This window comes from Misgurnus anguillicaudatus, chromosome 25 (assembly GCF_027580225.2).
Source record: "Misgurnus anguillicaudatus chromosome 25, ASM2758022v2, whole genome shotgun sequence".
In the NCBI taxonomy this organism is placed as follows: domain Eukaryota; kingdom Metazoa; phylum Chordata; class Actinopteri; order Cypriniformes; family Cobitidae; genus Misgurnus; species Misgurnus anguillicaudatus.
Window position 1 is genome coordinate 1169165 of NC_073361.2, and position 16525 is coordinate 1185689.

General features: G+C 37.1%; 1 protein-coding gene across 1 annotated transcript in view; it reads right to left on the reverse strand.

The window, feature by feature from the left end:
* Window positions 1–16525, reverse strand: part of LOC129425951 (ADP-ribosyl cyclase/cyclic ADP-ribose hydrolase 1) — a 110050-nt gene that overhangs the window by 76990 nt on the left and 16535 nt on the right. The window contains exon 5 of the mRNA XM_055182044.2: window positions 16173–16246. Coding sequence (XP_055038019.2) covers window positions 16173–16246 — 74 coding nt within the window. The remainder of the gene's footprint in view (window positions 1–16172; window positions 16247–16525) is intronic.

Consider the following 16525-nt stretch of genomic DNA (forward strand, 5'->3'; position numbering starts at 1 on the left):
AACGATTTGGTCTTTCCCGAAACCAAAGTTCAAACGAACATTCGCAAGTTGCATCGCAAACTTGTGTGGTTTGAACAAAAGCTCTTTACCTGTTGTTAGAAGCATCGTTCCTTGTTGTTATAATATAGACTTACGTTGATCATGCTTTTGAACAAAATAAGCAAAAAAAACATGTAGAACAATGTATATCCATCATTCTAAATATATAAAAATGTTATTTTACATCTTTGGGTTTGTAAACAGAATTAAAGCGCTGCATTTGAAACTGCGCATATGTGCAGCACTACGAGCTTTAAGATCCTGGGGAATCCCTGGGAGGAGTGACGTATGAGGGAACTTGCGCATAAACAACACGATAACAAAATCAATCTTCCGATGCAATATATTTTATTTACAGCAATAATCAGACATTAAATCAATTTGCACAGATTAATTAGTACTTCACCTCCCACGTGACATCATCAACTATGTTGTTAAACCAGCATGGTTCAAACGATGAATGTGCGACAAAGTTACTATGTTTTCGGGAAACAGTTGTGACAAAGTAGCACAATGATTTACAGCATGTTACAATAAATTACACTTCCACAAACATTCAGAAGTTTACTTTTTGACCAAACCACACAAGCACATTTAAGTGATCTGTAATAAAACAACAGTTTAATGCTTAAACTTTAGAGAAACAGATCAAATGACATGTTTAAGTTTATTGTGTACACACATTGAACACATTCGCGTTTCTGTCAGTCTCTCACTCTCTATCTTGTAACTCCTCGTATTCATTTGAAACTTCAGAGAAACATTAAACAACATATTTATGATATGATAGTGAATACGTGTTGTTCTCTCACTCTGTCTCGTGCAGTGCATTAATCCTCGTGTTCATTCATATAAACTTCAGAGAAACATATTAAACAACATACTTGAAAGCGAACCGTCACGTGAATCTCTCTCTCTCTCTGGTTCGTTCGCTCACTCGCTCTCTCTCACTCACTCGCTCTCTCTGTGTAAATTTGAAACCAAAACACAAATAGCAATGCTAAAACATTACAGGCTATACCATGGTCATGGTGGGCAACAACTGCCATGCCTTAATGTTTTTGTTGCAGAACTGCAATTTCAGCACTAATATTTATGATACATTTGCTTCCCACAGAAGCTGAAAACATACTCCTCACTTATTGATGGACTTCAAGGAAGACATAATAAAAAGGTTTGTAAGTTAAGCCAACACAAACAGTGATGTGGAAATTCAAGTTAGGGAGCTCCCTGATGATAGTCAAGATGATGATAATGATGTGAGAGTTCTGCCAAACCACATTGAAAAATTGTTGGCTTTGTTATTTATAAAACTTGAAAGCACTTTTAATGTATCTAACAGGTGTATTGATGAGGTTATTGAAGAGTTAAATTTCATATCTCATTCAGCATCAGGACCCATCATCAAACGCGTTTTACAGTCCTGCTTGAGGAAACATACCGTAAATCCTCTAACATTGGCCGGTCTCGTTGTCGGCGGAGGTAAATAAAGGCCGGTCTCTAATAGTGGCCGGGGCTATTATTAGAAGTAACATTTTTCTGGGCAGGCCACAACATTATACTTGTCATACATGCAAATACCACAGGGGGGCAATGTTTGCTCACGAATCCAAGCCATCGCTACGGTAGCCTGGTCATGTCAATCAATCAGTCACTTCGCTTTTGACTCGCACGTGAGACTTCAGTCACCATTGTTTACCATGGCAGCTGCGGAGCCAAAGAGGAAGAGGAGGAAACTGAGGAGGAGGAGGATTAAACAAAATTGGAGGATTTTTCTTTACTTCAAACCAAACGAAACCGGACACACAACAACATGACATAGGACTATAATTGAACAATCTGAGCGTACCACCACCTCTCCCTGAGCCCAGAACGTACTTTTAGCGTACCGGAACGCTCATTTGCACATCTGTTTAAATCAGAGGTTTTAATCCTTTGGCTGCGCTGCCTCTTTTCAGAGCGCTCTTCACAATGTACACTTCCTAATTCGTCCCACCGAGAGCAGAGACTACATTACCCATACACCCTTGAGTTTACAAGTTAAAAGCGCATGCGTCGCCTTTGCTGTCCGTCAGCCTCAACGTGGTGTGGAGAGGTGTGACTCATACCTGTCAAGTATCCCGTTTTGGCCGGGAAAGTCCCGTATTTTACCCTTCTTTCCCGCCGTCCTCCTGTATTAGTATTTTCCCTTAAATCTCCCGTATTTTATCTTCCTTAATTTCGCACGCAAAGGTTGTGATCTATAAAAAGATCCTAAAGATCGCTAAAGATCCACTGATTCCGCTAATCCACTTTGTGTCTTCCCGCCCGCTCCGCAGCATCTCTGTGTGCACTCCTGGACGACAGTTTCTGAAGTTCGTTGCATTAACAGGTAGATTTATTACATTATATCAGCTGTTAAACCGCAGAATTACTCATTTGGAAGTTTGTTTATGTATTTGTAAAATGTAAAAGTGCTAACAACTTAGCAAGCAAACAACAACAAAATATCCACATTCTTACTATTATCGCTTGTCTAATGGATTTAATGTTAATATAAACACTAAATTTGCTGTTGTTGGCACACTTTGTAGGCAAAAATACAAAAAAACACAAATGCCTTCACAAAACAAAGACAGAGAACGGCAAGGGAGGCTGCTTCTAAAGGCAGTTCAACATTGCAAACATGGGGCCCTATTTTAACGATCTAAGCGCATTGTCTAAAGCACAGCAACGTCTAAATGGGCGTGTCCGAATCCACTTTTGCTAATTTAACGACGGGAAAAATCGTTTTTGCGCCGAGCGCATGGTGGAAAAGGGTAGGTCCTATTGTAATGGGAGTATTTTGGGCGTAACGTGCAGTAAACCAATGAGAGTCACAGCTCTCATTCCCTTTAAAAGCAAGTTGCGCTGGCGCTATGTCTAATCCCTATTTAGATGAAGGACTTTGTAAACTGAAAAACTAAGCGGAGGTAGAAGATCCCCAGTTTAAGATTAATGTTATATAATTGTGTTGTTTTTCCCTTATATTGAAATTGTTATTTTTTTATTAAAACCTTTAAAACCCGTTTTCTTTTAGTCATGGAAGTAAAAAGCAGGCTTGCAATTGCTTTAAATGTATGGCTATCCAATATCATCAAAAAATAATTTACAAGTATGTAAGATAAGGTTTGTACTCTAAAAATACTTTATTTGTAACAAACAGGAGATAAAGAAATTACAAACGGCTCTCCTCACGTTTCAGCACTTTGGACAGCGTTTTTTTTAGCAAGGAGTTTTTTTAAGCATTACTTACAAATGTTTCTCATCTCGCCATATCCACTATACATCATATACAATAAATCCGTGAGGTAGCATTAAAAAAAACATTTAAAAACAGACGCATTTGTTTAAAGCAAAGCATTTATTTACTTATCAGGCTGCAGGTAAAGCAGCTCTTTGCGCCTTCTAACGTCTCATAATTAGTCCTCATTTATGTCCAAGAGACTCAATAATAATCTCTTAAATTCAATCCTTTAATCTTTCATATTTAAAAGCATTTTTGTGCTGCTGCGCATTTATGTACTTTGTAATAAGCAAACCCGCGTTGTCCTCCCGTTTATAGGCGCATATTACTAATGCGCTCTTTAAATAACATAAAACATATTGCGCCATTGACTTTAGACTTTAGAGCAGGTTTTTTGTTGGTCAATGGTGTAGTCTATTTTAGTTGCCTCAAAATAGCAACGCGCCAACAATGCGCCTGAACACACCTCGTTTTTCAGACCAGAACGCCCATGGGCGCAAAGGGGGCGCAAATGCATTTGCTATTTAAACAACGCGGCGCTAAACGTGAAAATTAGGGTGGAAACTAGCGAAAGACACTTGCGTCGCGCATTGCGCTGCATTGCGCTGGGTGTAAGATAGAGCCTATGGATTCAAAGATCCATCAAGCCAGCAGGTAAATCATATTGAATATTTTTTGTCACACTTTAATTCTTGTTATTATATTTCCCATTATAATCACTTGTCTAAGTTGATGCTAGTAATATAACTAATAGTACCACCCCCCTTGGTGCCCTTTTTGGTTTGGGACACTGCCCAACGAAAATTCAATGAATTTGAACGACGTGCACAGTAGTTTTACCACCCTCAAAATGGAAAACAATGGGAAAAAATAAAGTGCTGACTTTCTAGTTTTAAATTGCCAGTATTTTGTTATTCTTAAACCCATAGACATGGTCTTGGTGTCATTTTAAAGTTTTTGTTTTTAAGCTCTTTCTATCTGAACAACTAGTTTTATCATTTGACCATGCTGAAAATTTTACTTATATATCTACCTTTTGCACATTTTATGTATGTTCAATAGCTATTTTTAGCTCAAGCGAATCCACAAACTTATATAAGGATTTATTATTTTTTACAAGCTCGTCTGTTGACTGCTGAATATAAAACCCCTTCAATATAGAAGTCCAGTCAGCAAAAAAAAAAAGAAAAATAGAGTACCGGCACTTCTTTTGGCCCACTTAAAGCACTGCATACCATAATGTTATATGGTAACTGTACGTTTTCAATAAATGAACCTAGTATTTTATAGGTTCAAATTGACACAAAATCTTGTTTTTATTCATTCTACTGGTAGTCTGTTTTGCTAAAATAGAAATAAAGGCCTGTCTCTAATTCTGGCCTCCTTCCAATAAAGGCCTGGGTCACGATGTGCTTGAGTAAAATAAAGGCCCGGGCCTATATTAGAGAATTTACGGTAATTGTGAGATTGATAAATCTGTTGTGTCAGACATGGTGACAGAGCTGTGTGATGCAAATATTTTTACCTCTGCCCTGATAAGCAGTGGTCCCCTAAAAACACAGCTGGTGGCTGGAATAGGACTGCTTTAATCCATCCCTTGTCGCATGCGTGACGTGTGCGCGGACCCCTAGTCACCGCCACTGGGTGCGTGTGTGTGTGTGTGTGTGTGTGTGTGTGTGTGTGTGTGTGTGTGTGTAATTGAGTATTGTTTTCAAAAGTTTAATAATTCATACACTTGTATGAATTAATTTGTTTTGTTTTTAATTTTGTTTATGGACATCCTGTTTTGTTAAAACTAATCCATTTGTTCAAGTTATTTAGTGATTTCTCTGACTGATTACCAACTGTAAGTTGTCCTCCCAACATCTTGGAAATCACTTTTATTATCATTTGTTGTTTTGTTTATTCATTTATTAATGGTCTTTCTTTTGTTTGTTTCAGGCAGCCAGGCCCCGGGTCGGGAGGCTAGCATTCTTGCCGTGTGGTTGTGATATTTTCGAGCACGGAGTGTGGTTTGCCGCGTGTAACTGCTTACACTTCACTGTGTGTGTGGTGTGTGTTTGGTTTGCCTATGATAATTACTTTTTGCTAGCCTGCCCGGCTACGGTAAAGCCTTGGTTGCCTTAAAGCTTGTTTTGTGTGTCTGTGTGGAAAATTGACGCATTGTGGCTTCTAGAGCAATATTTTATATTTGACATTGAACGTTTTTACCTATTTTGTGTGATTAAATAAAATATATTTTTGTACTGTCATCCACGTCTCTTTGCCCTCCATGGTAACGAACCTCTGTGCCCTATTTCTGGGTTGTCATTGTCCCCTGTAAACAGGGGTGGCGTAGTCTGCTTCTATTACATCTTGAGATTGAGTATTAAGAGCTTTAATTATTCAGTTTCTCCCCACTGCCCCACCACATAAAGAACAGCATGAAATGCATATTCAGGCTGTGCAGAAGAATACTGACTTGACTCATGTCTATGGAGTTCACTCTCCATAAAGTATCAGCTGATGATTGCATATAACCATCATGATACTAGTGTTGTAAAACCAATCTTACATTCCACAAATGGCTACTGTAGATGTTACTGTGCTCAGAGAAAACATCCAGAAAGCACCGCAAGCTAAATTCCCTGATGAAAGACGTATTCAGATAGCTAATATACAGTGTGTTACAGTGGCACAAAGTATGTAATTGGAATGGTTTTGGATAATGGCTCAACAGGTGGTCTGATGGATTTTGGAGAGTTGATCCAAATAGTCGTCATTAAGGGCACTCTTGCATTCATTCTGAAATCCTTGATTGCATGGTCAGTTGAGCATCTCAGGAGCTATGTTCTTGAGAAAACAGACACTGTGAAAGTGCTAGAGCCTGCAGAGCTGTCTGACATGTTCCCTTTATCACCTTATGTGTTTAGTGGAAAGAGCATTGTAACCATGAAACGCTACATTTATGTTACTTAGATTGCCAACAAAACCTTGACTTGTCAAATTCACAAGTCATAGTTGGAACAAAAAGCCACTTTATCACTTTTTCACAAGGATTAAGTCTGTTAACATGCAATTACTTTTTAATAAGATTAACATGGAAGAAACAAATAAAGTCCAGCAGCAAAGTCTGTTATTTGGATGATCCCCCAGTTATTGCTTGTGCATACTTTTTTTTTATTTAAAAGAACAAGCTAACATAAAAACATAGTTTGGTGTAATGATCTTGCAATGAGCAGAGCCTCTACAACTCTGGGGGAACATTGTGACATTTGTTGTTATTTTGTGTATTACAGATAATGTCACATCCAGCTAATCTCTGAGTGATTCTTTAAGACCATGATTTCCAAAAACTGAATACGTTTTTCAGCTTTTATTCTGACGAAAAGCCGCCGGATCGCGTGGTTTGCCTGCCGCAATCAGGAGAAAAACTTTTACTTTTTAAAAACAATCCCTGCGAGAGTGTGTTTGCTGCATTTTCAGGCATTCAGTAATTGAAGAGTTTCGTTGCAAAACGAGATAACGTCGTTTTTTACATTGTTCAGAAATCTTGTTTTTTGGTTGGCATTCCAATTATTATCAATTCATCTGCAGTTGGTTTGTTTTGATTTAAACCCTATATAACTTAGAAAATACAGCTAAGTAGCATCATAAAACAAAATAATAACATGATAACATAATAATAAACATGTTTTGACAAAAATGTTCAAAACGGAGTTATCTCGTTTTGCAACGAAACTCTTCAATTTGTGATTTATAAAAGCAGAACCACTTAAATTGTCTTGCTTTTATGCTAACACTGTCAAACTAACTTGTAAATGTAAATTGTGTATTTATTAATTTCTGATCAACATAACCAAAACTGAGGTTAAAATAGGAATGTCAGTAGCATTTATATATGCTTGTTTGTGACGGTAGCAATCTTAGATGTTTTAAAATGGGGTTTACTGTGAAGAAATAGTTTTAAAATTTAAAGTTTTATAGATTGTTTGACACTATAAAAAATATGTAAATGCCAATAACTTTGCTGTGTTGGAGTTAATTCATTGTGATGGCATTCATTCATACAAATGTTTTTAAGGCAAATCTGTATGGCCAGTTTGTTTATAATCTGTGGGGAGCACACGTTTTTGTTTTGTAAATTGTGCAAAGTCCAAATTTTTGACACTCAATTTTTGAAACTGCAGTTCAAAATATAAACAATGTTTTTTATTTGTCAAAATTACTAACAAAATTGTTGTTGAATGAATTAATTTCTTACAAGCAACTAAATGAATGAACAAAAACCATGAATAAAAAAATCTAAACAATTAAAGCAACTTAATTTTGTATAGGTTGTGAATTTGAAAATTTGCATTTATAATTATGGTAGTTAAGGACATAACACTGAATTTATTTTAATTTTTTTTTTGTAAAAAAAAAATAGTTGGAACTTAATTTTTTCCAAGTACTCAACTTGGAATATCTATAGATAGATAGATAGATAGATAGATAGATAGATAGATAGATAGATATAGATATACAGTTGTGAATTAAATTTACTGTTTATGTTTATTTTCTTTCAAATAAAAAAGTCAAAATTAATAAGATTTACAATAAATAAATTAGGAATAATAATTGATATATAAACTGTTATATATGTTTATGAACGCTTGTATCTTTGTCACTTTTTTCACCCCTGATGAGTTTGCACCCCTCGTCTAAGGGCTATGGTTAGGTTAGAGGAATGAAGGCCTTTTCAGGCAGCACTGGCACAGGTATACTTAAAAACATTCACTCTGGGAAAATTAAATGACTTAAAAACATACAGATAATGTGTCAAAGGTGGTTCAGTCCAAAGTTATAAAGTTTTTTCAATGTGTGTAATAGAACAATAAAAAAACAATCTAAAACCAGGAGAGGATGTTATTTAAATGGAAGGAATGTTTTAAACAGAGGAACACAGAAAACAGAATTGCCAATAATACACATTTTAGAATTGGGTTTGGAACAAAAAGTGGGAAGGCGGATTAGGGTTTATAATAATAAATATGTAAAATGAACAAAGACAATTAAGAAAGGAGAAAAAACCTGGGTTTTAGAAACACTAGGGTTACTAAAATTGGGGTTAGGGAAGGGGGCAGGGGAGGGGATTATTATAGTAGTACAATGATGTAAAGACCACTGACAAGCATGTATTTAAAAAAGCCTTTTTTATGTGTAGGGGGCAACTGACACTGACACTGATACAGCCAGGAACAAAAAGTAATAAAAATAAAATGGTTTAAGAATCATTAGTGCAAACAAAAAGAAAAAAAAAGGGGGGAGGGGTAAAAAAATGGGGAAATAAGTGCTTTCTACAGTAAGTGCTTAACCAAATCCACACGTGATACGATTCCTGCTGTATGTGTGAGTGTCAGTTGTCCCCTTCTATTTCTTATCAACGCTGTATATCCTAATCTGTGTGTAAATAAATATACTTACATCTATCTACATTTATCAAGTTGTATATGAATTGGTAAATTCATAAATACTACTTTGTATTTAGATAAATCAAAAATTATATATTTTTTATATATAAAACAATAAACAATTTGCTCTAACATGCTTTTACTTTGAAATTCTCCTCCTCTCTCTCTAACTGCTCTTAAAGGCGGAGTCCATGATGTTTGAAAGCCAATGTTCATATTTGAAATCACCTAAACAAACACGCCCCTACCCCAATAGAATCTCGACCTTCTGTTGATAGACCCGCCCCACACATACGCAACCCGGCATTTTATTTGATTTGATTGGCTATAAGTGTGTTTTGGTAGACGGCCCGTCTAATTTTCCAAAGCGTTTTTCAAACATCGTGGACTCCGCCTTTAATGTTTTAGCAGAGGTTTGCCCGCAGGTGGCGCCATCTCCTCGACGGTGCTCCTGCGTGTCTTTTTAAAAAATAAATACCCTCTCTCTCCTGGATGCGGCTGACTGATATTAAATTCGAAAAACAATTAAAAGGTAAGTTACAAACCGCATTTTGAATGCTTTAAAAACACTCTCTTGACTCATTATAGCTAAAACTTTTCATTAAGACCATTTGGATCAATGGTTTTAAGAACCTTTATCCACTTTCTCTCAGCCGCTTGTCTCTGACTCTGTGACCATGTGACATCGTGTTCAAGCCCCGTTATACGTAAATGATCGATTGAATGTTGTTTAAAATGTTCATATAGGACTGTAGTTTTATTACCTCTCCTCATATAATAGAGATGTTGTTTTAGTCTACACTCCATTGTATTTTTAGTTTCTCCTATATATAGTTTTTTACACTCTGTGCATTGAATGGCATAAACGATGTTGGAAGTTTTAAGTTCAATTTCACTCGATGTTAATCTAACCAACCCAGTCACATTATTTGAGACAAAATTCAATTTATGGACATAGTTATGTAAACCTTGTTTGGAATTCTTAGAGGTGAGTTTTGCTCTAACTAATATATCTTTAAGGTTTTTATGGGGCGGTTTCCCGGACCGGGATTAGACTAGTCCTAGACTAAAACAATTTTAAGAGCTGTCCAAACTGAAAACAACTTGCACTGACATATCTTAAAATAAATAAGGGCCCTTTGTTTTGCCTAAAAATGCACACAGGTAATTTTTTTATTAAGGCATGTTTATTTAAACTAGTTATATTTCCTAATTAAACTAAGGCCTAGTCCTGGATTAAGCTAATCCCTGTCCGGGAAACCGCCCCTATTTCTCCTTTTTGCCATTGTAATTCTGTAATTTGTCAACTCTGTCTGCGTCTGCTGTGCCTCCTGAAAGTGGGATCTTAGCTGACGGCCCAATTGGCCCAGGGATCGGGAATATGTTACCACCAGAGCTATCCTATTTTCAGCTTCCCTTCCTATTTGATCATTCTGAAAGGATTGCCTAACTTCTGCTTTAATTTTTCTAAGGAATCTCCTAGAATAACCCCTGGGCCTCAGGGCCTTAAATAAAGTGTCCGTAGCCGTCTCCACATCTCCGGGAAAGGTACAGATCCTGCGGAACCTGACGAGCTGGGATTTAATCAAACCCCTATAAGTGTGTTTGGGATGGTAACTAGACTTATATAAGAGAGCATGCCTATCCGTTTCCTTAAAGAAAACTCTAGTGGCTAAGGTTTTAGAGTCACTAACTGGTGGTTGAAAAAAAACCTGTGTCTAAAAACTCCAATTTATCTAATTGTACATTATGCGTAACTGTAATGGCTGTATGGTGTGTATTCAAGACACTTATAAAACCTCTAAAGTCTTCCAATGAATGTTGCCAGAGGCCAAAATGTCATCCAGATATCTAAAGTATCTATAGGGCAATTTTCACATTTAGGAAACGTTGTTTCTTCCCACATCCTCATATAAATATTCGCGTACGCGGGGGCAAATTTCTTGCCAATGGCCGTACTGTGAATCTGCAAATAATGTTTGTCGTTAAAAAGTCATTTGTGGTTAGACTCAATTCTAAAAGTTGTAAAACTTCCCCTTCTGGCCTCCTGGGGTCAGGGTGTGTTTGAAGAGCCCTCCTAACAGCTTGTAAGCCCAATTCCGTGTTAATGTTTGTATACAGTGAATTAATATCTGTAGAAAAGAGAAGGGTAGACATTGGAACATTGAGGTTTTTGAGTTTATTGACAAAATCATATGTGTCCTTAATATAACTGGGGTGTTTTTGAGACAGTGGATTGATGTAATAATCAATATATTCCGCTATACGGCTGGACTCTGAAGAACATTCACTGACAATGGGGCGGCCGCAGGGAACCTCAAAGGGTCCACTGTTCTGGCGGTTTATGGATCTTGGGAATTAGATAGAACTGTCTGGGCCTAGGAGGATCTGGACCGAAGAGGTAAGATTTTTGTTTTTTATTTATATATTTTTTCTGTAAAGATTTTTAACTATATTCCGTATTGTATCCTGTGTTTCTAACTGAATAGAACGAAGTAATGGCCTATAATGTTGTTTATTGTTTAGCTGTCTGTTTGCTTCCAATAGATATTGTGATCTATTCATAATGTCTATTTGTGATCCTTTATCTGCTGGTTTGATTCAAATCTGACTATTACCTTTTAGTTTATCTAAAGCTTTCCTTTGAAATTCTGTAACGTTTGATGTGCCACATTGCCTAGGTCTATAGTCAGAAAAACTAATTAAATCTTTTTGGATTATCTCCCGAATAGGCCCAGAGACAGTTGTTAAATCTGGTTCCCAAGTAGAAGGGTCAGTAAAGGGCACGTACTTTAAGATGATTCATATAGAAAATTATCCAAAAGTTTCAATCTTCTATGATAACAGTGGACGTCTCTTTGGAGCTCCCCGCGGCTTACCTGACTCTGTGTGGGGATAAAAGTCAGCCCCTTTTCCAGGACCTCTATTTCTGTCGATGTCAATGCATAGGAGGAAAGGTTTGTTATATTTGACAAGTGGGAAGTGGTGGAACCCACTTCCTTCCCACCTAAAAGTTTAACTGGTCTAACCAAAATGTAAGGATGTTTGTGGCAGTTTCACGGGTCCAATGGACAGGGTCATGGGGTACTGTGCGGAATAACAATCTATTCATATCAGGTAAGAATTGACATTTATTACCAATAAAACTGTTCAATTTTCCAAGTAAACCTTGCGTAGCATTCTCTAAATTTTCTGTAAAGTTAATTATAGAGATCTCCTTGGGGCTTCTTTTAGTCAAGTGGACAGCAGAACACAGCCCACATCTGAGATCGAAGCAGACATTGACTCTTATCGCAAAGAGACCCCTATCTGACTCACTGCTTGTCCTTTCGAGTGGTGAAGAGTCAACAGCCATCGTTACCCACTGCTGTCAACCTTGGCCAAGTCATATCTCTCTGTACCAGCAACCTCAGTCCCAAGTGAGAGGGTTTTCTCTGTAGCTGGGGTCATTGTAAATGCCCAGAGATCCTAGCTTCTACTAGATAATGTTGATATGCTCATTTTCCTAAAAAAAACCTGTCTCTGTGTGAGTAAGTCAGTGAATGAGGTGAGAGTGAATTAGTTAAAGGGATAGTTCGCCCAAAAATGAAAATTGTGTCATCATTTATTCAATCTCATGTTGTTACAAACCCTCATAGATTTCTTTGTTCTGATGAACACAAAGGAAGATACATAGTTTGTAACAACATGAAAGTAAGTAAATGAAAACAGAATTTTCATTTTTGGACGAACTATCCCTTTAATGAATCCAGCTGCAATAAGTAGGCTGCTATTTTCTGTTGTTTTTGATTTCAAGAATTGGTTATGTTATGAGATGTTAAAAATTAAAAATTTTATTACATGGTCTAATTGTTTTTTTGACAATTGAAAACACTACACTGGGAGTTCCTGTTTCAAACTTACTTGACTGTTTTTTTTGCACTTTAAAATTAAAACCTAATCTACGCGGTAGACAGGTAGTAGCATAAAGAAATAATAAAAAAAAGTGATGTGAAGGGTGTTAAAATAGATGTTAAAATAGATGTGACCTTTGTCAAGATCCAGCTGGTGCAATTATTTTTTAAAGGGAGTTTAAGGTTACGTAACCCACCTCATACCTCTACAGTTATGATTAGAGATAAAATGGTGAATTGTTCATCACCAGTCATTGTTTAATAAACAGTTATGGCACTTTTTCCAAGTCTTCATTTTTTCTCCTTTAAACATTTCAATAATTACCGTACCGTGGCATGTCTACCGAGGTTCTACCGTACCGTGGAATTTTGATACCGTTACATCCCTAACACTCACCTAAAGGATTATTAGGAACACCTGTTAAATTTCTCATTAATGCAATTATCTAATCAACCAATCACATGGCAGTTGTTTCAATGCATATAGGGGTGTGGTCCTGGTCAAGATAATCTCCTAAACTCCAAACTGAATGTCAGAATGGGAAAGAAAGGTGATTTAAGCAATTTTGATTGTGGCATGGTTGTTGGTGCCAGACGGCCCGTTCTGAGTATTTCACAATCTGCTCAGTTACTGGGATTTTCACGCCAAAGCATTTCTAGGGTTTACAAAGAATGGTGTGGTTTCGGCCTTTACAGGAAACTCAGAAACAGGACTTATGGTCAGGACAGGAAATTCAGTAAACTTAGGCTCAGCTAACTTGGTCAAGACAGGATGCTCAGGGGACTCAAGTTCAGACCTACCAGCCAAAACAGGAAGTGCAGAGGACTCAGGTTCAAACCTTTCAGCCATGACAGCAAGTGCAGGAGACTCAGGTTCAGATTTTTCATCCATGACAGGAAGTGCATGAGAGTCAGGTTCGGTGTCACGGTGGATACCGTGTTCTGAGTTTGTATGTGTGCTGATTGTTCTCACTTGGACTCATCTGTTAATTACCCATCTTACTCATTTAGGCTGCCTATTTAAGCTTTGTCTCTGGTCTGGTTTGTTGCTGGTTCATTGTCCTTGTTTGGCTGTCTTGGTTACACGTTTGTATTCCTGTTCCTGTTTTGACTTCCTGCCTGTCTTGCATTCCGTTTTGTGTTTATTTAATAAATCCCCTTTATTTGGTACTTGCATTTGCATCCTTTAAAATTACAGACGTGACATTCTGTCCTTTCATTCGTACAGGAGACTCAAATTCATGGGCTTGAGAGACATCTTGCTGAACAGAAAGCAGACCACACACACCACAGAGCTATGGCATCAACACCCAATCACAGTCCTGCAATAGGAAAGTGCCAACAGAGGACGCAAGTTCTGGTTTCCCCCTGAGAGAGACAATAACAGTAAAGGCATTTTTCTGATTCCCCGCAGAGATTGAAACAGAGCACCGAAGTTCTAGGTCTCTCATTGAGAGAGACAGTAACAGTTGCTACGTGCTAGAGATTGCATAGAACAAACCAAGTTATGGGTTTCTGGCCTGTGCATCCAGAGACTAAGTGGATCACACCACAATCTGAGCTTTTCATTCAGAAAGGCATTAACCCACGTCTGCAACAATATGGCAACGCTCTTTATTCAGTGAAAGGGGGACATATAGAAGAGCTTTGTTAGTAGATCTGAAGGAACTTAGGATCTGAGTTCAAATAAATAATATCAGAGATGAATGATGGGGCTTGTCCATTAAGAATTGAATTCTGATAAAGACAGGAAGCTATGTATCACATTTATAAGATTAGTAACAGCAAAGAAGTCAAAGAAGTAAAAAAAGTTCTGCAGTTTAAGTATTTGTCTGTTGAATTCAACAATTTCATCATATGGTAACATATTTCACTAACAGATGGTAATAACTGATCATTTATTTGAAGATAATTACAAAGAAACAACACTGAGCAACACTAAAAGGATGATTGCAGATGACCAAATTATAAAGTGTTGATTTACAGTATGTCTAGAAATGATTCTCAATTAAAAGTACCTTTATTTTTTGGCCTAGCTAACACCAGACCATATGCCAATTTTCTCGTATTTGAGGCGTGGTTACGAATGCCCAGAGCCGTTTATTAGGTGCTACGAATGTCTATCAAATGCGTCTGTACGTAGCTCATAGCCAATCATTTCAATTATACCAGATGACGTATGTAGAGCGACATTAATTCAAACGTAAACAACTTTTATCGGTGCGTGCGCACACAGCTGAAAGCTATCCAACTAAACCGGTAGCTGTATATTCACAATGAAAACCAACACAATTTAGTGCCACTATGACAACCACAGTAAATCTTAATGACAATATGATATTAATAAATACCACTTACCATTTATAAGTTAAATTGACTTTGTTGACGACGATGCCTAGCAGGTTGGTCATATAAAACTCGTGGCTACTATGTCTTGCCATATCCAAACATCCTTCTTGGATATGAAATTGTTTAACGCCAAAAGTTGCTTCGTTTTTTAAATAAACTTGCATAAAACTACTTAAAACACTATCTAAGGCTGCATTTAAAAGTAACTTCACGTCTGCTGCTCTCGCGTTTGATAAACAAAACTGCTTCTGTGTGTCGTATAGAAGTCGTCATCGTCTTGCTGCCCCCTCCCCATTCTGTGACATAACACTCAGACATACAATCAATGGTTGATAAAGCACAATTACCTGTCAAGAAGAAATTTGGCAAGCTCTGGATCCAGCTTGAACCCTTTAAAATCTCATAGATCTCTTCACCTTCTCCACCGGTCCGATATTGATCTTAGTTTTATTACGGGCACGGTCAATTTCTATCTTTGTTTCCTTGATTGTTTTTTTTCTTGGTTGTTCTCCTAGCTCTGATTGTTAACTGAGGAATCGGAAGTTTGTTAGTAAAGGTTTTTTCCGTCATCACGCTGCGTTCAATCCAACATATCTGTGAACTTCAGACGGATGCATGTGATATTGTAACGCATTCGAGGGGGGTGGATCTGTGGCGTGTGCAGGAACTGTGATTGACAGGCAGATTTTACACAGCCCTGCGTTGATTGGACCAGATGAACCCGAGCTGTGTTTTTTTGCCAAACAAATAACAGGCTCTAGGTGGAGGTAGAAGCGCAGGATTTTTCTTAAACAGTCTAATTTATGTTGTTCTATCAGAGCATATTGTCGCTTTCAGTAAAAATGATCACAAAAATCTTGCCGACTGCAGCTTTAATATCGTTGAGACAGTCCATTAGGGATTGTAAAGAATCTCTTGATTTTAATGGGATGTACAGCTGAGATTCATCACCATAGACATGAAAAGAACTTTTATATTTCCTAATTTTATTATCAAGCAGAGCTGTAAATTTAGTACCTGAAGATGAAACTCTAAATAAAACAAATATACAGTAATGATGGCCCATAATAGTTTACCAACTTCATCATACTAGTAAGAACAAATAAACCCAAAATGAAATTAAAACACACATTTAAATGGAAAAGCATCACACTTCACTGTATGTAACACATCTAACAAAGTAAATGTTCCTACCTTTCTTGGTTGAAAGCATGATGAATCGATCCATTTAGCAAAACTGTTATATTTCCGCATGCAGCTGCTGCAAACTGTAAAGATTCACATTAATTCATATTTAATGCATCAGTATTTACAAAATACAACCCCAAATCAGAAAAAGTTGGGACACTGTAGAAATTGTGAGTAAAAAAGGAACGGAATAATTTACCAATCTCATAAACTTATTTTATTTACAATAGAATATAAATAACATATCAAATGTTTTAAGTGAGACATTTTGAAATGTCATGCCAAATATTGGCTCATTTTGGATTTCATGAGAGCTACACATTCCAAAAAAAGTTGGGACAGGTAGCAATAAGAGGCCA